General features: G+C 48.4%; 3 protein-coding genes across 10 annotated transcripts; 1 reads left to right on the top strand and 2 right to left on the bottom strand.

Moving 5' to 3' along the window:
- The first annotated feature begins 80 nt into the window (after window positions 1-80).
- On the top strand, window positions 81-8302 carry trmt13 (tRNA methyltransferase 13 homolog). Of its 3 annotated transcripts, none has more exons than XM_040039883.1 (12): window positions 81-200; window positions 278-471; window positions 2088-2140; window positions 2243-2309; window positions 2396-2455; window positions 2851-2920; window positions 3369-3475; window positions 3585-3770; window positions 4054-4126; window positions 4195-4269; window positions 4564-4924; window positions 5631-6668. In XM_040039883.1, the coding sequence occupies exons 2-12, from the start codon at window positions 361-363 to the stop codon at window positions 5812-5814; spliced, it is 1347 nt and encodes a 448-aa protein (XP_039895817.1). In that variant the 5' UTR covers window positions 81-200; window positions 278-360; the 3' UTR covers window positions 5815-6668. The 3 variants fall into 3 exon arrangements, with proteins under 3 accessions (XP_039895817.1, XP_039895818.1, XP_039895819.1); XM_040039884.1 differs by lacking the exon at window positions 81-200 and adding an exon at window positions 8195-8302 and having other exon boundaries at window positions 252-471; window positions 5631-5816; XM_040039885.1 differs by lacking the exon at window positions 81-200 and having other exon boundaries at window positions 252-471; window positions 4597-4924.
- Window positions 5049-16519, bottom strand: lrrc39 (leucine rich repeat containing 39). 4 transcript variants are annotated; one of them, XM_040039887.1, is made up of 10 exons: window positions 16300-16519; window positions 15854-16010; window positions 15193-15301; window positions 14962-15118; window positions 14743-14879; window positions 14532-14642; window positions 9096-9130; window positions 8334-8486; window positions 8078-8259; window positions 5049-6184 (listed from the first exon to the last, which is right to left on the bottom strand). In XM_040039887.1, the coding sequence occupies exons 2-10, from the start codon at window positions 15988-15990 to the stop codon at window positions 6147-6149; spliced, it is 1059 nt and encodes a 352-aa protein (XP_039895821.1). In that variant the 5' UTR covers window positions 15991-16010; window positions 16300-16519; the 3' UTR covers window positions 5049-6146. The 4 variants fall into 4 exon arrangements, 3 of the variants coding, with proteins under 3 accessions (XP_039895821.1, XP_039895820.1, XP_039895822.1); XR_005697021.1 differs by having other exon boundaries at window positions 7939-8259; window positions 15854-16519; XM_040039886.1 differs by having other exon boundaries at window positions 15854-16519.
- A 111-nt stretch (window positions 16520-16630) lies between these two features.
- On the bottom strand, window positions 16631-23414 carry dbt (dihydrolipoamide branched chain transacylase E2). 3 transcript variants are annotated; one of them, XM_040039880.1, is made up of 11 exons: window positions 23289-23414; window positions 22156-22285; window positions 21864-21939; window positions 21006-21187; window positions 20802-20929; window positions 20465-20717; window positions 20201-20367; window positions 20039-20116; window positions 19762-19953; window positions 19600-19671; window positions 16631-18937 (listed from the first exon to the last, which is right to left on the bottom strand). In XM_040039880.1, exons 1-11 carry the CDS (start codon window positions 23334-23336, stop codon window positions 18770-18772), a joined length of 1494 nt encoding a protein of 497 aa, XP_039895814.1. In that variant the 5' UTR covers window positions 23337-23414; the 3' UTR covers window positions 16631-18769. The 3 variants fall into 3 exon arrangements, with proteins under 3 accessions (XP_039895814.1, XP_039895815.1, XP_039895816.1); XM_040039881.1 differs by having other exon boundaries at window positions 22156-22276; window positions 23289-23380; XM_040039882.1 differs by having other exon boundaries at window positions 22156-22273; window positions 23289-23368.
- Window positions 23415-25014: the final 1600 nt, after the last annotated feature.

The raw sequence follows: 25014 nt of genomic DNA, 5'->3' as shown, positions 1-25014 counted from the left end.
CAAAACGTCGAATAGTCTTCACCAAACTGAAGCCTGCTCAGAAAAGTAAACTCTTAAAGTATAAGGACACGTTTCTGCGGATTAAAATTAACTTTCGACTTTAGTGAAAAAACTTTAAGAGCTGGATCATCAGATTGGTAATTTTAAATTGTTCTTTAAGTTGACGCTGAGAAACCCAAACGGGATCGCGAACCATACAGGTAAAACTACAGTAAAATCATTTCAGTGATTTATAAAAAAATACCATCTATTAGACAGCCGTCATGTTTTTACGCAGTAAACCACGTGGTGTTCCTTCTTCGGTGGTATTTCCCACACTCCATCGGGCCCCTGAAGGCAGCTGCTTTCGTGTCCTACAACATGGCGGCCCCGGAGCCCAGCCGCTGCTGTTTCTTCGTGCAGAAGAAGAAGCGTTTCTGTAAGATGGTGGCGGGAAAAGGCAGAAAGTACTGCGGGGAGCACGCGACCATGGTGAGTTCACGGATACAGTCACTTGCTCAGGTGTGATCTGGCTCCAGGTGGACCGGTCAGGAACAAGAAGGGGCCATCCCCAAAGTATGCCCACAAAGTCGCAAAGATGAAAGTGTCCAAAGTGTGTCGGTCTGCTGAAGCATGATGAGTTCCTTTCACTGGAACTAAGGGGTGGAACCCGACTCCTGGAAAACACCCCACACTATAAAACCCCCTCCCCCAAACTTTACGCTTGGTACAGTGAAGTCAGACAAGTACCGTTGTCCTGGCAACCACAAACCTACTCTCATCCATCGGAGACGCGTGATTGGTCACTCCAGAGAACACGTCTCCATGGCTCTAGAGTCCAGTGGCACATGCTTTGCTATTTGTTTGGTGATGTAAGGCTTGGATGCAGCTGGTTGCCATGGAAACCCATTCCACGCATTGTTCTTAAAATAATCTGAAGGCCATGTGAAGTTTGGACGTCTGTAAAGGTTGACTCTGCAGAAAGTCTGTGAACTCTGTGCACTATGATCCTCAGCATCCTCTGAGCCCAGTCTGTGATTTGCATGGCCGAGCACTTCATGGCTGAGTTGTTGTCATTCCCAGTCGTTTCCACTTGGTTATAATCCCACTAACAGCTGGCTGTGGATATCGCAAAGACACTTCTAGCATCCTATCACAGCATGACGCTGGAGCTCACTCAGCTCCCGAGAGCGAGCCATTCTTTACAAATGTGTATAGAAGCAGTCTGCATGCCCAGATGCTGATTTTATACACCCGTGGACATGGAAGTGATGGAACACTTGAATTCAAGGATTTGGACGGGGGAGTGATTACAATATAGTCTTAATATCTCACTGTCTGGAATGAAGTCGGATATCTTATTACAGATCAAACCACAGATCATGATGACGTGTGCACTACATTAATGTAATACATGCACACACAGAATGAAGATCTCTTTATTCAGACTATACTGTACACTTGTGTATACGACACACATGTAGACATACCATAGGAATCATATAGCTTGCAATGGCATGATGATGATCACAAGGTTATGCCTGAAGAGTCTGCGGTGGCTCAGTGCAGGTGAGCCGTTTGTAGCTGCTAGAGTTGGAACATTTGAAGCTGTATGAAGAAATCTGATGCATTAATTTATTTGCAGGCTCAGTACTCGTGATTGTGAGGTAATGGGGTTCTGTATGAGGTTTAACAACACGGGTCAGTCTGCGCTCTGGACTCACTGCTGCAGATGTCTTTGTGGGGATTTGGCACTGGGCTTGCCACCGTACTAGAATACAATGATCGATACCACGGAGAAGACTTTGATCCTATCCTGCAACAATAGAAGTGATGAAGAAGAAGTCGTAATTTTTTCTTAATTTTTCCAGATCCGAACTTGCCATGGACACACCGGATAACGTCCTGAAAAAAACTCACCGTGGAAAGCTACGAGCGTAAATGAAGCGATGACGAGTTCGTCCAGATTTCAGAAATCAGTGGGGCGGTCTGAGCTCACATCTGAGCAGGCAGACTGACCCGTGCTGCAGATATCAGCGAGTTTGAGAAGATCAATGATGTCGATCAGCTGTGATGTCATGAGCCTGTGATGTGTTTCCTGTTTCCAGGAGGAGGACGGGGGTGGCAGCAGGAGGATCGTCTGTCCTCTGGACCCCAAACAGTGAGTGACAACACATCAGTCATCAATCAGGTCATTGATCGGCTTACAGGAAGCTGATCACTGGTAGCTATTGATCCTACTCTGCTTGTTTATGTGTTTCAGCACCGTGAGTGAAGACAAACTCCAGAAACACTTGAAGAAATGCAACTCCAGAGAGAAAGCCAAACCGGTGAGACGCTATTGATCCATCAGTTGATCAGCGATTGCGTGTTTATCCAAGTGTTTCCACAGAGATGAACGTTTGATCTCCTGCAGGTTTACTTTGTCGAAAACATCAACGCTGGATCCGCTGATGGAGATGAGACGCTTCGACAGGTAACGACTCACCTGCCCCGTGGCTATTTAACACGGAGTCTCAGCTTACAGAAAGCTGATTCGTGGTTTTACGTTGGTGTTTTGTGGTCGAATGCTGATTGATCAAAGAAGAACTGGTAAAGTAAAACATCTGCAGACGCTTTGATTCACAGTGCCTCATCCAGGCAGACATTCACTGATCTCTAAAGACCAACAGCAGCTCGATTCACACACACACTGTCAGGAAACAGTTTGTTTCACAACAGAGGAAGCACCGAGAATGGACAGCAGCGTCTACACACACAATCACACACTTCTTCATTACGCACAAACCAGCACAGTAAATACTATAATAACCACTGATGACAGTGATGGTGACATCATGATAGTGACATCATAATGGTGATGTGTTACAGGTGAGTCTGTCTGAGCTCAGCAGGACTGAGTTGGAAACTCTGGTGGATAAACTGAAGACAGCGTTCAAAGGTGAGCTGCTGAGATCCAGTGATCAGTGATGGCTGAAGTACTCACAATCTCACACGACTGCTTCAGTTTGGCTGATGTGACACAAAACATCACAAAACTGACAGTCTTTTCACTGAGTAGGTTAGGATTGGGATTAGATTCAGTTTATATTTAAAGTGGGTGTAAATTAAGTTTAGGTCAGGGTTGGTTTTAGTTTTTGCTTAGGTCAGGGTTAAGTCAGCTTTAATTTGGGTTCAGATCAGCTTTAGTTTTGATTTATTTGGGGTTAGGTCTCGTTTCGGTTTAGTTTCAGGTTAAGGTTTAGTTTGAATTTAGGTCAGTTTTAGTTTTGGTTCAGGTCATGTTTAGTTCGGGTTTAATTTGGGTTAGGGTTAAGTGTGACTCTTAAAGTTTTTGGACATTTTGTAAATCAGCGGATGTTCTCCTGGTATCCCTGCTGTTGTTGTAGGACTGCAGTGTGATCTGGAGGACAGCGTCCAGTCTCACCCCGCCCTCCACAACGAGCTCCACAATCCAAAGAATGGAGACTCCGCCCACAAACACCTGAAGCAGCAGGTAGACTAGGTGACAGCACCATTAGTCTGTGTATTCATCTCATTTCCATGCTGAAGAATTAAACTGAGAAGTAAAACTAATCTCCGTCTGACCTGCCGGGTGTGCTCAGTCTTCCATCTTAGGTCACATGGAGGAGCTGGGGCTGCTGGGAAGGGGGCGGTGCTTTGTGGAGTTCGGAGCGGGTCGAGGGAAGCTGTCCCACTGGATCCACGAGGCCCTGAAGACTTGCGAGCATCTGAAGACCTGTGAAGACCTGCAGCTGCTGCTGGTGGAGCGCTGCAGCACCCGGTTCAAGGTACAGCCCTGATTCTGAAATCCACTTCACCCTAAACTCAAACCCAAAACCCCGACAACCCAAGTACCTTCAGAACCCCGCCTGCTCACCTGCTGCTTTCCATATTTTCATTTCTGGCTTTAAAATAAAAGTGGAAGCGTCGCTGTCGCATGTCGGCGTTCCTCTGATTCACACCTCACACACCGATGGTGTGTTCATCTTTTATGTACAGACTGTGATTAAGACCGAAAGCAGCTGATCAGTTTGATTGATTGATAGGTGAAACAGGTGCGTTCTGTTGCAGGTGGACGGGAAACATCAGGATGCTGGAGTTCAGTTTGAGAGGCTGCAGGTGGACATTCAGCATCTGGATCTAAGTAAGACAGGAACATCTGGACACTGTGGTGCTCTGACCTCTCCTGACCTGTTTCTGTGATGCTTTCAGGTAAAGTCCCTCTGCTCTGCGAGAAGAAACTGCCTCTGGTCGGAGTTGGTAAACACCTGTGTGGAGCGGCGACAGGTGAGAACAGCCAAAAAACTGTCAGCTCTGATTGGTGGTAAGCAACATCCGGCTCATAATTCCGCAGTAACTGCTGCTCTACGCTGGTTCCTGCAAGCTCCATCCTGCTCTCTGATGGCAGTACACCTCCACCTGTGCTGAAGCATGATGGGTTTGGTTTTACCTGCAGGGCAAAACCTGGAGATCAGTTTATGTTTTTCTCAGAACTTCAGCTGAAGTACACCAGCATCCACCTGGAAACTAGCATTTCTGTAGTACTTGTCTAGTCTCATCATATTCTGGTTCCGTTCTCAGATCTGGCTCTGCGCTGTTTGCTGGAAACTGCAGGACAGTCGGAGGAAGAAGAACCGCCCCATAAACGCCTCAGACCATCAGAACCATCTGAGCCAAGGTCAGGAGGGGGTCTTGGATCAGCACCAACAGGTTGTGGTCCTGGCCCAGTGCTGGGCCTGACAGTGGCACTGTGCTGCCACCATCGCTGTGATTGGCGTCACTACGTCGGGCAGCAGTTCTTTCTGCAGAGAGGACTCGGGGCGCGGGAGTTCTCTGCTTTCTGTCGGATGTCCAGTTGGGCCACGTGTGGACTCAGACCGACCAATCAGAGAGGACATGGCGAAGAGCACGAACCAGCAGAAGAGACAGACGCTGTGAATGGGTAAATATTTGACCTCTGACCCTGAAACCTGTCACCGATGGTTGTATGGACCCAGCCCGAAGTAGAAAGTTTCTGTAGTTCAGAAAAAAAAATCAGATTTACTCAATGAAGATTTGAAGAAGTCTTCGTTCCTCTGGTTTTATTTTAGAGCAGCTTTGCATGATCCACAGTTAAGAATAATCCCTCTTTACTGATTCACATCAGCACCTTCAAACACCACATCGAGCAGCTTGTGCTGGGCTTTAAGGAGGTTTAACCAACCTATCAGCACAAGTCAGCAGCATGTCAGTGTTTTATGTTCAGAATCAGCTGCAGAGACAAAGTGAAGGACAGGAGAGTGGATTTATTTCAGTTCACACATGTGATCCATAGATTCACGAAGCAGCTGGAAATCCTTTTTCTAAATATTTATTAGCTCTATTCAGTATAAGGTCTGTGACGAGCTGATGTCAGCGTGTCACACAGGCTAAACACGGAGGACTGACACTGCACATACACTGATCTCATCAGTGCACAAGTGATGAACATGAAAATCAAGCTTCGGAGCAGGAGGGTCTACAGGAAGAAAAGGAGGGTCTACAGGAGGAGAAGGAGGGGCTAGAGTTTAATGTTCCTAGTGTATAATAATCAGGACTGTCTGCATGTTTACACTGAACTAACACACTGTGTTTGTGTGTCTATGTGTGTGCACGTCTGTGCGTGACAGGTTTCTGTCGGCTTCTGAACGTGAGCAGCTCGGCCGTCTATGCAAACAGCTGATCGACCACGGCAGGTGTCACTTCCTGCAGATGAAAGGATTCAGCAGCAAACTGACTCGTTACATCAGCAGTGATGTCACGCTGGAGAATGTCCTGCTGACCGCTGTACCCCTCACCCCCCACTCCTCCTGATTGTTTGATTGTAAGCTGCAATTTTGAGTTTTAAGTTACAGGAAGTCAGACTGAACATGCTCAGGTGTTTTCTGTTTATATTAAAGTGTTTTTTTCCTCATGTACATAAAACGTTTGCAGTCTTCCAACAAGCGACACTGAGCATGCTCACTAAAATCTGCCTGTCACATGGCACAATCATAGATTATTCTATAGCTGGAAAACTTCTGGAGTTTGACTCGTCCTGCTTGTCCACTTAAAGTCTTTCAAAATAAAAACACAAGTGTGGCTTTGTGGAAGTGTCTTCAAGAGGGAGAAGCTCAGAAGAAGAAAAAAAGACATGGGGCCGTATTTCATGCTGAGGATTCGTCATCGGACTCACCATCGGACTCTGAAACATTCAAAGAGAAAATCGTGTCAGCTGAAACCAACAAAACATTCAAATGATGTCGGGTTGTTCCTCGTATACGGTGCCATTTCAGCCCCAAAGACAGAAATGAGGGTTTGATATAAACACAGGCCAAATATTCTGTATGCCTCCATTATTTTAGCCTAAACTGAGTCAGTGATCTGAGTTCTTGAAATCCAGACAAGCCCAACTTAGAATATTCTACACCACATTTTTGTATGAAAACACTTTTAATGATTAAAGTCTTTGTGTCGTGTCCCTGAATTGTTATGGAGATCCCTCTGAAAGGGTCCCTTGATTGGTCCTCTGGGACAGTTTCCCTCAATTACAGTGTAAACATGTTGAAAAACCTTGGTGTGGTCTACACGTGTGAGTAATAATGGCTGATTTAAGCATGAAATGTCCTGCTTGTTAATTTTTCTCACAGTAAAAGGTTATGCATAGTTTTAATGAAAGCATGAGTTGTGGGCTGCAATCTCTAAAACATTCTTTATATTCTAAACTTGTCAGGCAGCAACGAAACTATTCAAAACTAAATGTTAATTATGATAAATTCAAAATGAACTGACATTTTTTTTATGTTGTGCTTTATATATAATTTATATAAAAATGTAAAGGGTAGAAATAATAAGCTTAGTGGCTGGTTGGGTTTTGCAGCTGTGCAGTGATACAACTAATGTAAAACTAGGAAAATATGAATTTTAACATCAAATATTTATCCAGCCATCCTTTTATCCTTTTCAGGGTTGTGAGGGGGTTGGAGCCTATTCCAGCTAACATAAGGCGAGAGGCAGGGTATGGCCTGGACAGGTGGTCAGTCTGTCGCAGGGCTAACACAGAGACGAACAACTGTTCACATTCATTCACACCTATGGGCAAATTAGAGTTTCCAATTAACCTAACCCCACTAACTGCATGTCTTTGTACTGTGGGAGGAAGCCAGAGTTCCCGGAGAGAACCCACGCAAGGAACAGTGCTAACCACCGTGCCCCCATGCTGCCCCAAATAGCTATGTAAATTTAAAGTTATAAGTGTGCTGTTGGTATCAAACCCAAAAGCTGATACTGGTGAGCACCTTCAGTTTAACCTGCAGACACTCTGAGAGAGTCACTTCATAAATCCATAAAATTTAAATTCAGGTTTATACATCCAGCTTCTAAAGCTCTTTTAGATGTATTTTTTTTGAATGGTGAATTAAGGATGGTAAACGCCTTAATTCACCATCTGATCTGATCGATCTAATGAAACTCAGTTGGGTATGGGGCGGGGTTCTCGTTGGTTGTGTACAGGGCAGGGTTCTCTGTTTTTTCACAGTGAACTAAATAAATTTTTTTCTATGTATGTTTATGGTTAACTGAAGTGAGTAAATTTAATTAAAAAACAGGTCAAATTTAATTCAACTTCCTTTTTAATCATAAAAACGTGAAGTGGAATGACTTGATCATTCCAACACTTCTTCAAACAGATTTACAGAGTAAGCAGGAACATTTCAGCTCTTAGAAAATGTAAATACAAAAGTGACGCCACATTTACAACGCTTATAAACCCCACTTCTGGAACAGGAAGTGCATATCCTGAGCTAGTCCAGTGTATTATTCTAGTATTTTAAGTAGCTGTTGTTGAACAACAGCTACGCGAAATGCTGAAGTGTGACTTTTTTCCCCGTTATCACCCTGAAATGGTGCCGAATGGCAGGAACAACGCAGTGGTTATTGTTGACATCACTCTTTAATAACCTGAGGTCAGAGGGGTCAGTTGGGGTTTAGCTTCCTGTTTGTTGACGTCGTTGAGGGTCACTGCCCTCATGAGATGTTTGGCACACACACAGGTTAGCGTGTTAGCGCACGCAGGTCAGTGAGCATGCTCAGTACTAACGGTTGACGCAGTGCACGTTGAGCACGGCGTACGCTCTCTTTCGGGCCTCCTGGATGTACATGAGCATGAACTCTTTCCCGAACATCTCCCTGTCATCTTCCTCCTCTTCCTCCTCAGCCACCGCCTTCCTGCTCGGCAGCGTCACGTCCAGAGTCAGGGGGTTATCCCGGAAGTTCACAAACCTGCTCCGAGGAAGCGAAGAAGTGAGTGATGCCAGACAGACGGAGGGCAGGTGCGTGAGGATGGCCAGACTCACCTGAGGCTGGACATGCCCTCCATGAGCGGTGGAATGTCTCTCAGCCTGTTGCTGCTGAGCACCAGCGTGTCCAGGCTCCTCATTCTGGCGATGTTCTCCGGAAGCTTCTCCAGCTCGTTCCTCTGCAGCCACAGAGTGTGTAGCACCTCCATCCTGAGGACAAACACATGATCACTGGCTGTTGACAGAAAGGCGGTTGAGTGTTAAGTCAAATTTTGTAAAATTTCTAAAGTCTTAGTTTAAACTATAGGATCAAAGACATTCCTTTGTCTGACCACCTCTCCAGCCAATTTAGTGCTGGGGGAGGCTGACGTGGGTTTTATTGTAGATACATCATATCTGAAGATTCTGTTTGATGTTTGGGAAGCTTTCTGCTTTTATGATCCTTTTGGTGAGCAGGAGGTCACACAAGTTCTTGCACACGTGCTTACACGTGCACACACATACACACAGTGCCTTGTCTGTTAGAACCATTGGGGGGTTTCACGGTGGGAGGTGCTTGTGCTGTGATGTATATTGTAACAGTTTGTCAATAAATAGCTGCGAGAAGAGCTGCTCTTTGAAGGAGTTGGTCTGGAGACAGGTGAGGAGCATTTAGCTTCACACCCTGGTTCTGACCAAGCCTTTCCTCGTTAGCGAGTAAAAGACCGGTTGAAGATGTTCTGTCTTGTTTTTCGTTCTTCATGAGGAATAAGTCTCTAAACTAGCAGTGCCTGTGGAAACAGACTCAACATGGAGCTTAGGCCATGTCCCAGCTCCTACCTGTGTATGTCTTCAGGTAAGTGATGCAGGCAGTTCCCCTTCAGTCGATTCACTCGGTACAACACATAAGTATGGGATATCACGCCCTCGCGTGTCCTGGCTGAAGAAACCTTTATTCACGCCTTTACGGCAGATGACGTGTGATGACACGCGCACGGCCCCGCCCGCACATATAGCCGCTGTCATCACAGTCATCCCTCAGTTCTTACGCTCTTCACCTCGCTGAGAACACCTCTGCTGAGTTGGGCTAGCTAGCTGCTGCTAGTTAGCTCCGTTGTCTGCCAACTTGAACTTAGCTTAACTGCCCCTGTTGGTGTTAGCCTCCACCGCCCAGCTGGTGCGTAGGCTGCCCGCGGAGCGCTATTTTCAAGTTTTTCTTGTGCAGCGTTTCGCTTTGCGTTTTGGAATGGACTCCAAACCGAAGCGAGCAAAGCAGAAATCTTCTGTTCGCCCCTGTCCTCAGGGATGCGGTTTCTCTTTGCACGACAGCGACCAGCACGATGCCTGCCCTGTCTGCCTGGGGATCGTCCACGCTAGGAGAGCGTTGACGGAGCCCGAAGCTTGTGCGTTTTGTCGCCAGCTCCGGCGCTCGACCCTGGAAAGACGGGTGACGTTTGTGGAAAGAGTGCTGGGACGCTCGGCTGTCGCACGGCATGACCCTCTTCTTTCCGAGTCTGGAGCCCCGGCTTCGTCCGAGTCCGAAGACGAGGATTTTCCGGTCGATGTCCCCGCGATTAGCTGGGCTGACCACATGGAATACGTTGACGGGTTAGCCGATGACGGGCCGGAACCATGCAGGGGCGCTGACGGGCTTCAGCCTGGGTTGAAGCCCGCCAGCGCTCCCCAGGAAGACGATGACGTGCTGGACATCGGCCTGGACATCCATGGTTTGTCGGAGGATGAGCAGGAGAGCTCATTGTCGGCCCAATGTGCCGCCGCTGCTGCGCCGGTCGGCCACGATGACACCTCTCTTTTCTCCCTGTTTCGCCGTGCTGCTGAGAAGCTGCAGGTGGACTGGCCCTCTCCTCCACCAGCTCGGAAGCCGTCGCGGTTCGCGGGGTTTTTCCTCCCACCGGAGCCCGCAACGGCCAAAAACTGCCTTCCCATGTTCCCAGACTTTCTCTGCGAGCTAACAGCGTCATGGGACAAACCTCTGTCTACCCGCGTCACTGTGCCCGGCTATGGACAGTACATGGAATTGGGCGGCGCCGAGGGAGCTGGCTTAGCTAACCCACCCCCTATGGAGCCGTCTCTGGCTGCTTATCTGGCCCCGTCCCATAACCATGGTGTCGGTGGCCCCGCAACTCTGCCATCCAAGCACTGCAGATTCTCGGCCTCGCAGCTGGAGAAGATTTATCGGGCTCAGGCCGGCACTGCTCGCGCCATGAGCTCCGTCACCATGCTCCAGACGTACCAGGCAATGTGCCTGGCGGAGCTTGGATCGCTGGTTCCTGATGACAGCCCGCTGTCACCTCTTCTTAACGAGGTCAGAGTCACCACGGATTACATCCTCCGTGCGTCTCGCTGTGCAGCGCTCTCCCTGGGCAGAGGGATGGCTTCGACAGTAGTGGCTCAGAGGCACCTGTGGCTGACCCTCTCCGACGTCCCGGATAGGGACAGAGCTGTGTATCTGGACGCACCAGTGTCTGCGGCTGGGTTATTCGGACATTCACTTGAAGCCATTCAGGCTAGATTCGATCTGAGGAAGAAGCAGACGGAAGCTCTGCGCGACATCATCCCCAGACGCCAGCCCCAGCCCAAGCCCACAGCTAGCTCTCACAGGCCCGCCGCTCCTCTGACGGCTGGCAAGAGACCGGCGCCCACTGCTGGAGTGGGTGTGCCGCCGGCGGGAGCACGTCCTCCGGCCCGAGCTCCACGCCAGTCGGCCTGGGGCAAAGGCCCACCCTCGGGCCCCCGACGGGACCCGACGCCCAGGAGGAAGAAGCCTCGGCCCTCCTAGCCGTGGTTTCGAGTGGAGAAGGGGTCCAGCAGCAGGGAGACGCTGTTTTTACCCCTCTGTTGCCGCACAAGAGGTGCCGCTTAAGTTTTGTTCAGGTTGTCAGCCCCAGAAGGCGCTGCACTTTCCTATCGCTGTCTCCCAAGCACAAAACCCCTGCACACACATTGCCTCAGGTAACTCCCGGTTCAGGTGTGTTAAATGTTCAAGCGACCACATCGAGTGTTCCCGCTGTTTTTCGTTGTTGTGCCCCAGAAAAGGTGCATCCAACAAAATGTATGAATGTACATGTTTCCATGTTACAATCAATAAAGAGTGTTGTTTATTCTCAAACAATCACAAATGCTCAACCTGCAGGCGAAATGAGCCAGGTCAGGCAGGGGATGCAGTCCCCTGCAGACACACTGGGGGGCGACGGCGCCCCGCCGTCGGTGCTGCAGGTCAGCCGGCTGGCTGCTCACTTCCCTCAGTGGCGCGCTTGCGCCCCCTCTCCGTGGGTGCTGCAAACCGTTGCCATGGGTTACCGGTTGCAGTTCCGGGTCAAGCCGCCTCGTTTCCAAAGAGTTGTAAACACGATTGTCAACTCCGAGGCAGCCATGATACTCAGAGAGGAAATACGGGCGCTATTGCAGAAAAGAGCAATACGAGTGGTCCCCGCTTCGGAGACGGACAAAGGTTGGTACAGCCGTTATTTTGTCGTTCCGAAAAAAGGGGGAGGGCTTCGTCCCATCCTCGACCTGCGAGTCTTGAACACGTATCTGCGAACGTACAGGTTCAAGATGCTAACACTCAGACAGCTCTTGAGTGCAGTCGGCCCGGGAGATTGGTTTGCGACAATCGATCTGACAGATGCTTATTTCCATGTCGCTATACACCCGAAACACAGGCAGTTTCTGAGGTTTGCATTCGAGGGCGTAGCCTACGAATACCTAGTGCTGCCGTTCGGGCTGTCGCTCGCTCCCCGCACCTTTACGAAATGTGCCGAGGCAGCGCTAGCGCCCCTCAGGGAGAGGGGCATCCGCATCTTGGCCTACCTAGACGACTGGGCTCTCGTAGCTCGCTCCGGAGAACAGGCGGAGACACAGCTGTCGCTAGTTCTGTCACACATTCAGACACTGGGGTTCTCTGTGAACTTTCAAAAGAGCTCGCTAATCCCGGGTCAACAGATCACTTTTCTCGGTCTGGAAATATGCTCTCTTTCCAGCCGCGCACGTTTGTCGGAGCACAGAGTGGCCGCGTTTCATCGCTGCCTCGCTCAATTTCAGCTGGGACGCAGACTGCGTTTCCAGACGATATTGCGCTTGTTGGCAGTGAGAGGGATCTGGTCCGCGGCTCAGCGCCAGCTGCACATCAACCACTTAGAGCTGTTAGCAGTGTTCTTAGCTCTAAAGCATTTCCGTCCAGTCCTGCAGGGCCAGCATGTCTTAGTCAGGACGGACAATTCAACAGTGGTGTCTTGCATAAACAGGCAGGGAGGAACACGCTCTCTTCCCCTGTTGCAGCTGTCTCGCTCTCTGCTGTTATGGTGCAGTGTTCATTTTCTGACTCTAAGAGCCACCCATGTCCCGGGCCACCTGAACCTGGGGCCGGACCTTCTCTCCAGGGGGGGTCCTCTGGTGAGAGAATGGAGGTTACACCCTTCGATAGTGGCTCGGATTTGGGATCTATTTGGCGAGGCGCAAATAGATCTTTTTGCTTCCAGGGTAAATACTCACTGCCCCCTGTACTTCTCCATAATCGACCACGATGCACCCTTGGGCTTGGACGCGCTAGCGCACCAATGGCCAGACGTGCTCTTGTATGCATTTCCCCCAGTGGAAATGATATCTCCGGTTCTGGAGAGGGTGCGTCGGCATTCCCTCTCTCTGATCCTGGTGGCCCCTTGGTGGCCCACGAGGTCGTGGTATGCGGAAATAATCAGCCTGCTTGCAGCAAGTCCTTGGCAGCTTCCTCTCCGCAGGGATCTCCTCTCTCAGGCGGGAGGGGAAGTGTTTCATCCGCGCCCGGATCTGTGGCGCCTTCATGCTTACCTGCTGAGAGGTTAAACTTGGTTGCTAAGGGTTTGCCACTTAGTGTGATAGCGACAATTCAGAGCGCCAGAGCCTCGTCTACTAGAGGCTTGTACGCTTACAAATGGCGAGCCTTCGAGCGATGGTGCCAGGACCGCCACACTCTCCCATTTCAGTGCTCTATTGTGGATGTTTTGACATTCCTGCAGGAGCTGCTGGATAAAGGCCTTTCGTTTTCGACAATCAAGGTTTATTTAGCGGCTATATCTGCTTGTCATATCGGTTTTGACGGGGTGACACCAGGTGCACATCCCCTCGCCGTGCGTTTTCTGAAAGGGGTTCGCCGGCTGAGGCCCGTGCTTAAGTCCAGTGTCCCTGCTTGGGACTTGTCTTTGGTGTTGGAGGCCCTTTGTGGCCCACCGTTTGAACCCGTTGAGTCTGTGGATATGAAATTTCTTTCGTATAAGACCGCATTACTTCTCGCTTTGGCCTCAGCGAAGCGAGTGGGTGACCTTCATGCGCTGTCTGTGCATCCTGCCTGCACACAGTTTTCTCCTGATGGCCGCAAGGTCGTATTGCGTCCGAATGCTGCCTATTTTCCCAAGATCATGCCTGCATCTTATAGTTCAATGGAGTTTGAGTTGTTGAGCTTTTGCTCCCCTCCTTTTGAATCTGAGGAGCAGGGGAGGGTGCATTCTCTTTGTCCGGTGCGTGCGCTACGCACCTACATTGAGCGCACTCGGGATGTGCGTTTATGTGACCAGCTGTTTGTCTGCTTCGCTAATCCGAATAGAGGTAGAGCTCTGTCCAAACAGAGGCTGTCCCACTGGATTGTAGAAGCTATCTCGCTGGCATACGGCACCAGAGGTTTTGCGTTGCCCCACGGGGTGGGAGCTCATTCCACCAGGGGGATGGCGACCTCGTGGGCTCTTTTTAGAGGGGTGCCTGTGGCTGATATTTGTGCAGCGGCTAGTTGGGCGTCGCTGCACACTTTTGTGCGGTTTTATCGGCTGGACGTTACGGCCCCTTCGGTGGCTCAGGCTGTCCTTTCTGCTGGGTCTACCACTCACTAAGGTTGTGGTGGTCCCGTTCCGGTTCGGTGGCTGCTCGGCGGGGCGTGTATATATGTCCCATACTTATGTGTTGTACCGAGTGAATCGACTGAAGGGGAACGATTAGTTATGTCTATAACTTCTGTTCCCTGAAGGAGAGGAACGAGGTACAACACAGGGTGGCCCCACTGAGCAGTTGGCTCGGTGAAGAGCGGCTATCGAACTGAGGGATGACTGTGATGACAGCGGCTATATGTGCGGGCGGGGCCGTGCGCGTGTCATCACACGTCATCTGCCGTAAAGGCGTGAATAAAGGTTTCTTCAGCCAGGACACGCGAGGGCGTGATATCCCATACTTATGTGTTGTACCTCGTTCCTCTCCTTCAGGGAACAGAAGTTATAGACATAACTAATCGTTTCCTCCCATGTCGAGCCACTCGAGCGCCGGCAGGGCGAGCAGGCAAGCAGGCAGGCAGCTGAAGTCGTTCATGGAAAGATCAACATGCTGCAGCCGCGACAGCGTCCCGAGCTGAAGGTCAGAGAGAGAAGCACACCTGAGCTCAGACTGGACCAGAACCAGGCCTTACTTTTCAGGTGTACGGTAACGAGGCATAGGTTCAGGGACTCACCTGGTCTGGTAGCTCATTTAGGTCCCGGTTCATTGCCAGCTCCAGCCTCTCCAGGCTCTCACACCCGCTCAGCTCTGCCGGGACAAACGGGATTCTGTTGTAGCTCAGCAGCAGCTCTCTGAGCCGGGTCAGCTTTCCTGAGACCAAAACCAGGTGAGGTCACAGCACACAGAACCAGAAAACGTGGCTCACAGGCAGATTAAATCGAGGTGAGCTCACCGATCTGTTTGGGGATCTCAGCGACTCCGTTCCGGGACAGATCGAGCACCAGAAGGTTCTGGAAGCTAGAGATGAAGTGAGGGATCTTCAGTAGTCCAGTCCGGTGGATCTGCCACTCCTGGACCTGACTGAGCTGGATCAGGCAGCCTGGCAGAACCTGGAAACCAGAGCAGCGAGCTCACAGTGCGCTGAAGTGACAGTTCAGTGTGCTTCCTGCGAGGGGGGCGTTACCTTCCACTCCTCCTGCTCGATCCGGAGGACCAGCCGGCCGTCCTCAGTCTCCAGCTTCTGCTTTAGCCGGGCCAGCGCCGCTCGGTCTTCCCAAAGCCCGACTCCAAGTCTGGACCAAAATCACCAAGTGATGAAACCTCTTCGGTCTGACTTGGGACATCACTTCAGTTACCTTTTTTCCCCCAAACTTAATTATTTCGTTTTATTTTCTCATCATGTTTTTGTCTTTAATGTGTTTGATCTTTATGACTTTATTTTTTACACTTTTTTGTTTTAAATAATTTGTTTCCCCCAGTCTTCTCCTTGACTGGCTGAAACATTCTGTCCTGATACAGTTTGACTGATGCAGAGATTCAACATGGCTGCTTTCAGACAAGACTGTATGTAAGAGATGGACATAACCACTGGGTTCATCCCCCCTCTGAAACTGACTCATCTTTTTTCAGGTTCACCAAATTTTCATTTACTCTATGGTAGAAACACTGCGAGAGAAACAGGAAGTGGGTGGGACTAGAGGTCCCAACACTGAAGATGAACCAGTTCAAAGGATTATGGGTAATTTTTATAAGGTTCATAGAGCAGTTTTTGGAGATCCCCACTTTGACCAGCAAGCACTGTATACCAACAGAAAGCGTGCTCAAGTGACTGGGTGTGGTCTGACCTGCCTGTGGCCCCGCCCCTCGTGGTCCTCCTCTTGTGCTCCTCCTCATGCTCCTCCCTCCTCCTCCTGATCCTGGTCTCCCACAGTGCTTTGATGGAGCTCACCGAGCTGCATGCTACCACCACGCCCACCATCATCACCACCACTTCCTGTCAGCCTTGTGATGTTACAGCACACAGGTGGACATGTAGGATAACCTATCTGAGCTGTAGCCCCATCCCCACGCTGACCATCTTGTGACACTGATTATTGATCTCCAGCAGAAATCATGTTTCAGATCAATTTACTGACCATTAATTAAAAACCCATCAAATTCACTCTGCTCAAACATCAAAAACAACCAGAGACAGTTTCCAGCTACTGAAGCAGAGAAGTTTCAGTCCTGCAGTAGGAGCAGTACCAGTACAACAGCAGTATTAGTACTGTAGCATTATATGAAGTATTACCTGCTGTAGTACACAGATATTACTCGTCACCTTGTGGCCGAGCTGCAGCTCTCCTCCATGCTGCGTCCTGTCTGCTGAAATCTGACCTCGGCTCTCCTCGATAATTATAGCCTTCAGGTGACACATCACATGACAGATTACAGACATGCGGTCATATGACCGGCTGTTACTGCATCTGAGGACAGACCCACACTAAAAATACCATCAGCTGATCGGGACCAGAGCTGCAGGTTACTGAGGGTTACCCCCCACCCCCTTTCCCCAACACACACACACACACACACACACACACACACACACACACACACACACACACACACACCGAGTCGTGTTCAGCTGTATTCAGAGGTTTTATTGAGTTTCACACATTTTGAATCTGACCCACTCCCAAACATACAAAACACTTTTTACACGTTTACATTTCATCTGTCGCTAAAACCGACGACGCTAACAAAAAGAAGACGACGTGACACCAACATAACCCGACACCGTGCTCTTTACCCAGCAGCCACCAGGACAGCGAGGAAGTCCAGGAGGACCGACCAACAGCTCTGCAGCGCTACATCATGGCTCCATCACCTCAGATATAGTTATCAGGTTATAGCCGAGGTTTAATTGAAACCTGCTTCCTGCTCTGATGTCCAGAGTCGGCGCGCTTCTGCCCGAGACACATAATGAAGGTCCGGACTGGCGTTACCGAGAGAATTTAACCTAATTCAGCTTTATAAACCTGATATAACAAAAGAAATTCTTACTATTTTTGAAAGCACAAAGAAATTCCCGAAATAAAAGATCCAGTGCAGTGTGAAGCTGTGCAGGAGGAGGGGAAAGAAAATCCCACATAACACCATTTACATTTAAAACGAACCATAATCCTTAATTTCAACTCTAATCTCAGATTATCTGCCGTGTCCATGCTCCAGATGCTGAGAAGATGGAGTTTAACAGCTGGCAGACTCTCAGTGCGGTCTGCAGTAACAGTCACTAATAAATACGACGAGCAAAAATAACGGAGTCAGGTCAACAGGAAGAGCTCCACAGCAGCAGCTTCAGAGGGTTAATGGTGTCAGCCCAAGGACACAAACCCCCCCTCCACACTGACAATAACTGTCATTCCCACTGGTGCGCTGGCATGATACCAACAGTTTCCTGCATTGGTCACAATTCAAATGTGGTCAAGGCTCATGAGCGGGACTGTGAGGAGGATTTTATAATCAAACAGAACCAGATTGACAAAATGAACTAAAAACACCATGGCACTGCTCACAAACCGCCACGATGATGTGAGCACACCACGGATTGCTCAGCTGCAGAGAAAACTGCCATCACCATCCGACCGACAATGAGTTTGCCTGACTGATCCAACTGACACGAGCATGATCCGATCCAGCAACGTTTGCTTTGATCACGCTTGGTCACATGACTTCACAGTACATGAATATGTGGAGTTTAATGCTCAGGATTTTAAAGTTTCAGGGCAGCTACAAACCATCGAGTCACCTCCTCCGAGGGTAAGCGTACGTGCGGACGCAGTCTGCAGGTTTAACCTGAACCCGGTGGGTCGGGCTTCGTGTGGGCAAGATGGAACAGCCCGTGTTAAAACTGGGCCTTGGCGGAGGAAATTCAGACAGAGTGAAAATGAATATTATTATTTAACAGTGACAGGACATCAGGTGTCTGCAGGTGAGATTCTGTGGATGACATCACGATCACATGAGTTTATTTAAACTGCTCTCAACTCTGAGTGAAACCATCTGACATGCTCACTGTGCAGCTACAGGTGTTTCCCCTAATCTTCCAGCTCATCTCAGACTTGAGCATCTCACCTGGACACCTGACAACAACTGCTCTGCAGCGTCTGACTGTATATAAAAGATGGACAGAGAATTTAAACCTGCATTCTCTCCGTTGTTTTTTCCCTGCTAATTTTAGCATCACACCACAGCTTCTGTATCACGTGGTATAAGGCTCCGCCCTTGTCATTTGTTGAGCATTTGTTAAAAACCCAATTTAAGATGTCACCAACTGCTGGGTGATAGCATGGTAGCCATCTTTTATATACAGTCTGTGATTTTAATGCATTAAAACGCAGTAGCCTGCATTAATAAAAAAAAAAAAAAAAAAAAAAAAAGGCAAATTATCTCGATTTATTTCCTGAGTCTCCAGAGCAGGAACAGGAACAGGAACTCGACAGGAACTCACTTCCTGTTTCTGGTCATTTCCACCAGACTGGACCTGCAGAACCCACAATCATGACCCCAGTTCACACTGTGTGTTTGTGTGCCCTCTGATAGGCTGACCCCTTCTCCTCTCCTCACAGTGCCTTGCTTAAAGGCAACAAGGAAATGACAGTTGGCATTAAGGCCTCAGACAGAAACAGGAAGTGAAGGCAGGGAGAGGAGAAGGAGGCGGAGCAGCGAGGTCTGTTAGCGTGGTGTCCCGCCCTCCCCGGGGCTGATTGGGAAACTGTTTATTTGAGGTCCAGCACCATGCTGGCTGGGTTCTCTAGGTACTCCCTCCACAGGTTGGAGAAGCGACACATGGTGGCGCCGTCGATAATGCGGTGATCCGCTGACCAGCTGACCTTCATGATGTGAGCTGGGACCACCTGACCGGCAGCGTCGAACCTCGGCAGCACCTGGACACACAGACAGGAAGTCAGCAAGCCGTGTTAAAAAAAAAAACAAACAGCTGCTCTGTAATGCCACATCCTCAGCAGCAGGTAACAGCGTAGCTGAATGGATAAACTCCTGAATTATGGTCCATGCACCATCTCGTGCGGTTTCATAGAAGAAAGAAGAACATCAGGTGGGTATCTGAGCATGCTCAGAGCCTGCCAGCTGATTGAACAGTCACCTGATAGTCAGACGGTCCGGTTTAACTTCCTGTTGTGATTCACGAAGAAACCACAAGCACACCTTAGTAAGTTTTCCTTCCTCTGAACAGAATAACATTTTATTTTTCAGTGTGAGGAACAAAACCCTCCTCCGAAAGCCAGAGAACATCATTCTCCTGAAGACACTGATTTAAATAATTTATAAAATATTTATAAATATTTATATGAATTTATAAAATAAATTCATATTTAATATTTTACAAACCAGGTCAAATGTTTTATATTCTTGAAGATATTGAAATAGAACAGGTAATCAGAGTCAAGGTGAGGTACACTTTAGACCATCTTCTTGTTCTTTATTGCGCTCCTTGATATCTTGTGCTATTCACCCTTTTTCCTCTCATAGTAAACTAAAACACACCTGAGTCTGTCTGTGCTGTGTGTTCGGTCTGACCACGGCTCACCTGGATCTTTCCTAGCGCGCCGATGGCGACCTCGGGTGGGAGGATCACGGGCTTGGCGTACGTGCCTCCGATCTGGTTAGAACACAGCAAGCAGAGTGAGGTCAGTGCAGCTTCTCTCAGCACTGTTGTGATATTTTGTGTCGCTGTTGTTTTCAGACTCACAGATCCAATGTTGGACAGCGTGAAAGTGCCCCCCATCAGGTCGGCAGTGCCCAGCTGACCCGATGCTCCGAGTACCTGCAGGCGGTTCAACTCAAGGGCAATCTCTAACACGCTGAGCAGCTGGACATTCTTCACGTTGGGAACCAGCAGACCCTGACTTGTGTCCATTGCCAGGCCGATGTTGTGGGACGCCTGAATCACATGAAACACTACCATCAGCACTAATGACGCCACTGAGCAGCCAGGGAAGCAAAGCCGGCTCAGAGCATGCTCTTACCTTGTAGGTGATGTTCTGGCAGTCCTCATCCACCGAGGCATTGAGGATCGGGAAGTGGTGGAGACCGAGGGAGGCAGCCTGAGCCAATGAGAGCACAGCATTAACTTAAATACCAAACATGGGATCGATCGGCAGCTCGTGCATGGCGCCTTAACCCCCAACCTTGATGAAGAAGGGCATGTAGCTCAGTCTGACACCACGACTCTCGGCGAGAGGTTTCAGCTCTGACCTCAAAGCCACCAGGCGACTCAGATCAACCTCGTCACAGTAACCGAAGTGAGGAATCTTCAGCGCCACAGTCATCGTCTTCACCATCGCTTTCTGGAAACCTGAAGAGCCAATCAGAATGTTTACAGAGAAAAGAGAGATGACACGCAAGGCTCGCAGTGAACAGCGCAACACTTGGGTGTGACAGCAATCTCTGACCTTTGAGGGGCTCCGTCACGTCCTTGCCAGTGAAGACAGGTTTAGGAGTAGTGGGTGGAGGTTTCACAGCCGCCTTAGTGCTCACAGGCTTGGCAGCAGCAGGAGCAGCAGCAGGGGCCGGGGGCGGAGTCTGAATCTCCTGGAAAGGTGTTGGAGGCAAGATGGCTCCTGTTTGCTTCGCCAGGAAGTTCAGGATGTCCTCCTTCAGGATCCGACCATCTTTGCCAGTCCCCACCACCTCACTGAGCTTTATCTGAGGGCAAAGCGACACCTCAACTGGGAACACAGTGGGACAAACTGGGACAACCCGATGGGGACAAATAGGAATCACACTTACATTGTTCTCGATGGCGAGGCGTCTGACTGCAGGCGTGGCCTGCGTCTTGTGACCTTTGATCTCCTGGTGGGTGTGTTCTTCTTGAGCCATGGCGGGCGTCTCTACCACGTCCTCCTCCTGGATCACCTCTGAAGGATAACAGCAGTGAGACTTTCAGCCGTGAACTTGGACGGGCAGACGAGCGAAGATCTGCTGATGTCTCACCTGAGCCAGACTCTGTTTCGATATCCACCAGCGGTTTTCCCACAAAGGCCGTGGCATCTACATCGTAGTAGAGCTTTTTGATGACCCCATCATAGCGGCTGGTAATGGTGACCGATGCCTTGTCGCTCTGAACCTCACAGATGCTGTCAAACTGAGAAACTTTGTCTCCTTCCTTTACGTACCTGCCAGAGGAATCCAGTTTTATTTATGCACTTGTAAATCACACGAACTGAATATGCACAAGGACATATCTTGGTCAAAAATGACTCGAAGGTTCCTCACAGTGTTATTGGAGGCCATATTTCTAAGATTTTCTGTCCCAAGTACAATAACCTCAGTTTTATCTGAATTCAGAAAATTAGAGGTCATCCAGGGCTTTAGGTCTTCCTGACATTCCTGCAGTTTAACTAATTGGTGTGTGTTATCTGGCCTAATGGATAGATAAAGTTGTCAGGGTGTCATCTGCATAGCAGTGAAAATGGATGCTATGCCTTCTGATGATACTACCTAAGGGAAGCATGTATAATGTAAACAGAACTGGTCCTAGCACTGAACCCTGTTGAACTCCATATTTAACTTTAGTGTGTGAAGAGGACTCTCTATTTACATGAACAAACTGGAGTGTAACGAGTTAACAAGCTATACTTCATCACAGGTTACAAGTTACAAGTAGTACATCCTAATCGCTTCATATGTTCACTTGTTTGTTCTTTTACAAACTCTGGGGTTTCAGGTTTGCTTCATTTTAAAAACAAAATAATACCAAAATTTTGTCATGACAATAAAAACGGGTGCTTGAGCTGTTGGACTCTTATTTTTTTTTTTTCTTTTGGGGGGGGGGGGGGGGGGGTCACGTACCACTCCTTGACGGTCACCTCCATGATTCCCTCACCGATGTCAGACAGTTTGAACTGCACGATAGGTCCTTGATTCACTGCCGAACAAAACAAAACAGTGACATTATCAGAGAGGGACAAAACAATCTGCTGATGGAGGTCAGCGTACACCACCATGAGCGATCTGCCTCAATTCTCCCAGAGTCCATCACACAGCTGAAAACCCAGAACAGTTCACCATGATACAGATCTCCATGGCAATAGTAGAGAGATCAGAAGAGGCCAGGACTCAGGTGCTGCCGGTCTGGACTTACCCACAGCGACATGCAGCCCTCTGCAGCTGAACACCTGGAGCTTCCTGTCACACCTGAAGGTTATTGGCTGCAGAGTCCTGTCACATCTGAAGCTCCGCAGCTGGAAAGATCTGCGGCTCTGCTGACTCAGCTGATGGAAAAAGAGCAGATAACAGAGGTCACCTGGACCAGCCAACACACAGGTGCTTCAAAGCCACGCCCCCTGATATTCAGGGCCTGATGGTACTTCCTTCAGGTCCTAAATGTCAGACCAGCACCAGCACTCTGAAACTCAAACATGAAACTCCTTCAGCTTCTAATAAAGATGCATACAGGTGTTATTTTAAACAAGGTGGCGATGTAACCCTAACAGAGAAAAAATGCCAGGCAATAAAAAAAACAACACATGCCTCTGACACCGTGGCACCAGATCTATGTTTCCTCATCTGCATGAAAATGAGGAAACAGAGTGAGTTTACACTGATTTAGTCACTGAAAATAATGCTGAGCTTGACTTTGACACTTTCAGGAAGTGGGGGATGATGGGAAATGGCCTACAGGCTGTCACCTGCCGACAGAAACCCTGCTCAGGTGTTTTCTTATTACAGGTTTCCTCTGAATTTCTCGAAGCTGACTCACTCCCATGTCACTTCTCAGTCCCATGTCACTTCTCACTAAATAAGACAGGAAGTTCGCTTTGAAAGTTATCCCCATCACTGGAGGACCACCTGTCAACCACGTCGTTTCCGTCGTTTGAAACTACATCTGCTCCTGACGTCTGGAACAAACACCTGTCCTGGTGGCAGCAGGTGAAGCAAGTTTCACCTGCAGGACAAACCCTGAAAATTACTGAGCTCAGATCTGAGTCAGAACCAGAACCCGTACACAGCCGGTTCTGGTTCTGACCCAGACCCTGACCCGGAAACAGCTCCTAACCGTCAGGAAGCAGTCGCAGTTGTTAGATGTTAGCCACAGCATGCTAGCTCAGAGGCTGTCGCATTCCATTAGGGTTAGCATCAGCTAGCCCATTGGCTAGCTATGCTAATGCACTGAGCTTGGTGACGTTGCGCACGCTCTCCGTTAGCATTAGCCGCAGGTCAGCATTAAGCGCTTTCAGAGCCTTTGAGGAGAACACGAAGCTTGTATTTGCTCACCAGCAGCCGCCTGAACGCGCCGAGAGAGCCTCTGGTCACCGCTGCCATCTCTGTGCTCCGCCGCACGCCCCTCTCTGCAGCCAATCAGTGCGCAGCGCCGGCCTCTCTTCTTCTGCTGCTTCCCGCAGGGCTCGCAGACGTCACACAGGTGTGATGGCGCCATGATCAGGAGAGCTAATGAACAACAAATTGATTTATCAATCCTTTTCTGTTTTTTACAGCCTTAGACGTTCCACAGTTTTTATCCATTATTAATAATAAAATGATTTGTTATTTATTTAAAGACGGGTCAGCATCATGACATCGGCAAGCTGCCGTTTGTGCACCTGTCCAGATAAGGTAAGATAAGATAAGACTTTATTGATCCTGCGGCGGGGAAATTTGTGCATTACCACAGCTCAGGTACAGATAGTAGAAGAATACAAAGAGTATACCAGAATATAAAGACAAGAAATACAAAATAAATAAGATAATACAATATATACAATGGTAGATTGTACACGCACACTCAGAATGTGTTCTTGATAGGAGTTGTGGAAATATGCAAGAAATAAATTAAAAACTATTTTACTACTACTACTATTACTATGGCAGAGAAATCAGACAAACACTGGCTTAAAAGTACTTTAGTGATGTTAAGCCTTTTAAAAGAATTTTGTAAACAACACAGTATTACAACAGGTTTTAACAGAACTTCAAGTATAAAATTTTTCCCCAAAGTAGCAAAAAAATAGAATAAAAATAAAATTGTGCACAAGTAAAAGAATTAGTCCTTTTAAGTCCAAATGGTACCAGTGGGGCCCATGACAAACAGGTGTATTGCATTAGAGTCCATCCAATGAGGAGTGTGTGTGTGTGTGTGTGATTGTCTGTCCTACCGTACTACTTGTACAGTAGAGGATTGTAGTCCATCAATGTGCAAATGAGTGTGCGTGTATATGTATATCGTCTCCTAGGATCTTGGGTTGGCTCGCCATCCAGTGAACACTGGAACACTCTGGGTTCTGGAATCGCTGACCTGGTCTTTGGATTCATCCCATACAAAAACCTGACCGCTGTCAAGTGGATGGTCAGCGTTTACGTGAAGCCACATCTCAGTAAACCTTCCGGTTTCGCTCTGCCCTCGATAACAAAGTTTTAGTCCGCCTGCTCAACTCTCAGCTTTCCATCAGCAGGTCCTTCTCTACTGGAAATTAATCTATAAATATAACTTTACTCCTCACAATACCCCTATATGGAACAACAGGTATATCCGTCTGTGTAGGAAATCTGCGTACATGGATGAATGGAGATCTAAAGGGATTTGGGCTGTAGCTCATTTTATGGACAAGAATGGGGTCTTATTAAAACATGAGACGTTTTGTGAGAAATTTGATGTAAGATGTACTGCTAAGAGATATAAATCCCTAATAAAAGCCATCCCAGTCCCTTTGAGATCAACGATAAATGAAGATATTGTGCACTCTAAAATTTCTCCTGGACTGAGACAGCTCTGCATAGCTGGAGTTGAATTTGGTGACACCAGGTTTACAAACAAGGTGATAAAGAATATTTTGATAAATGAAATTTGCCCTAATCCGGTTAAAAGAAATTATATTCTTAAAGAATTCGACACCATGGAGGTTAAGGCGATAAGAAGAAAGTATATCTCACTTCCTCTTTCCCCTAAAGTAAAAGAGGTTAACTTTAAAATCATAAATGAGGTTTATCCAACCAATGAATTCTA

Source organism: Simochromis diagramma, unplaced genomic scaffold (assembly GCF_900408965.1).
Source record: "Simochromis diagramma unplaced genomic scaffold, fSimDia1.1 OVJJ01000026.1, whole genome shotgun sequence".
Lineage (NCBI taxonomy): Eukaryota > Metazoa > Chordata > Actinopteri > Cichliformes > Cichlidae > Simochromis > Simochromis diagramma.
Note: the sequence above shows the minus strand (reverse complement) of the source record. Positions and strands in the feature narration are given on the sequence as shown.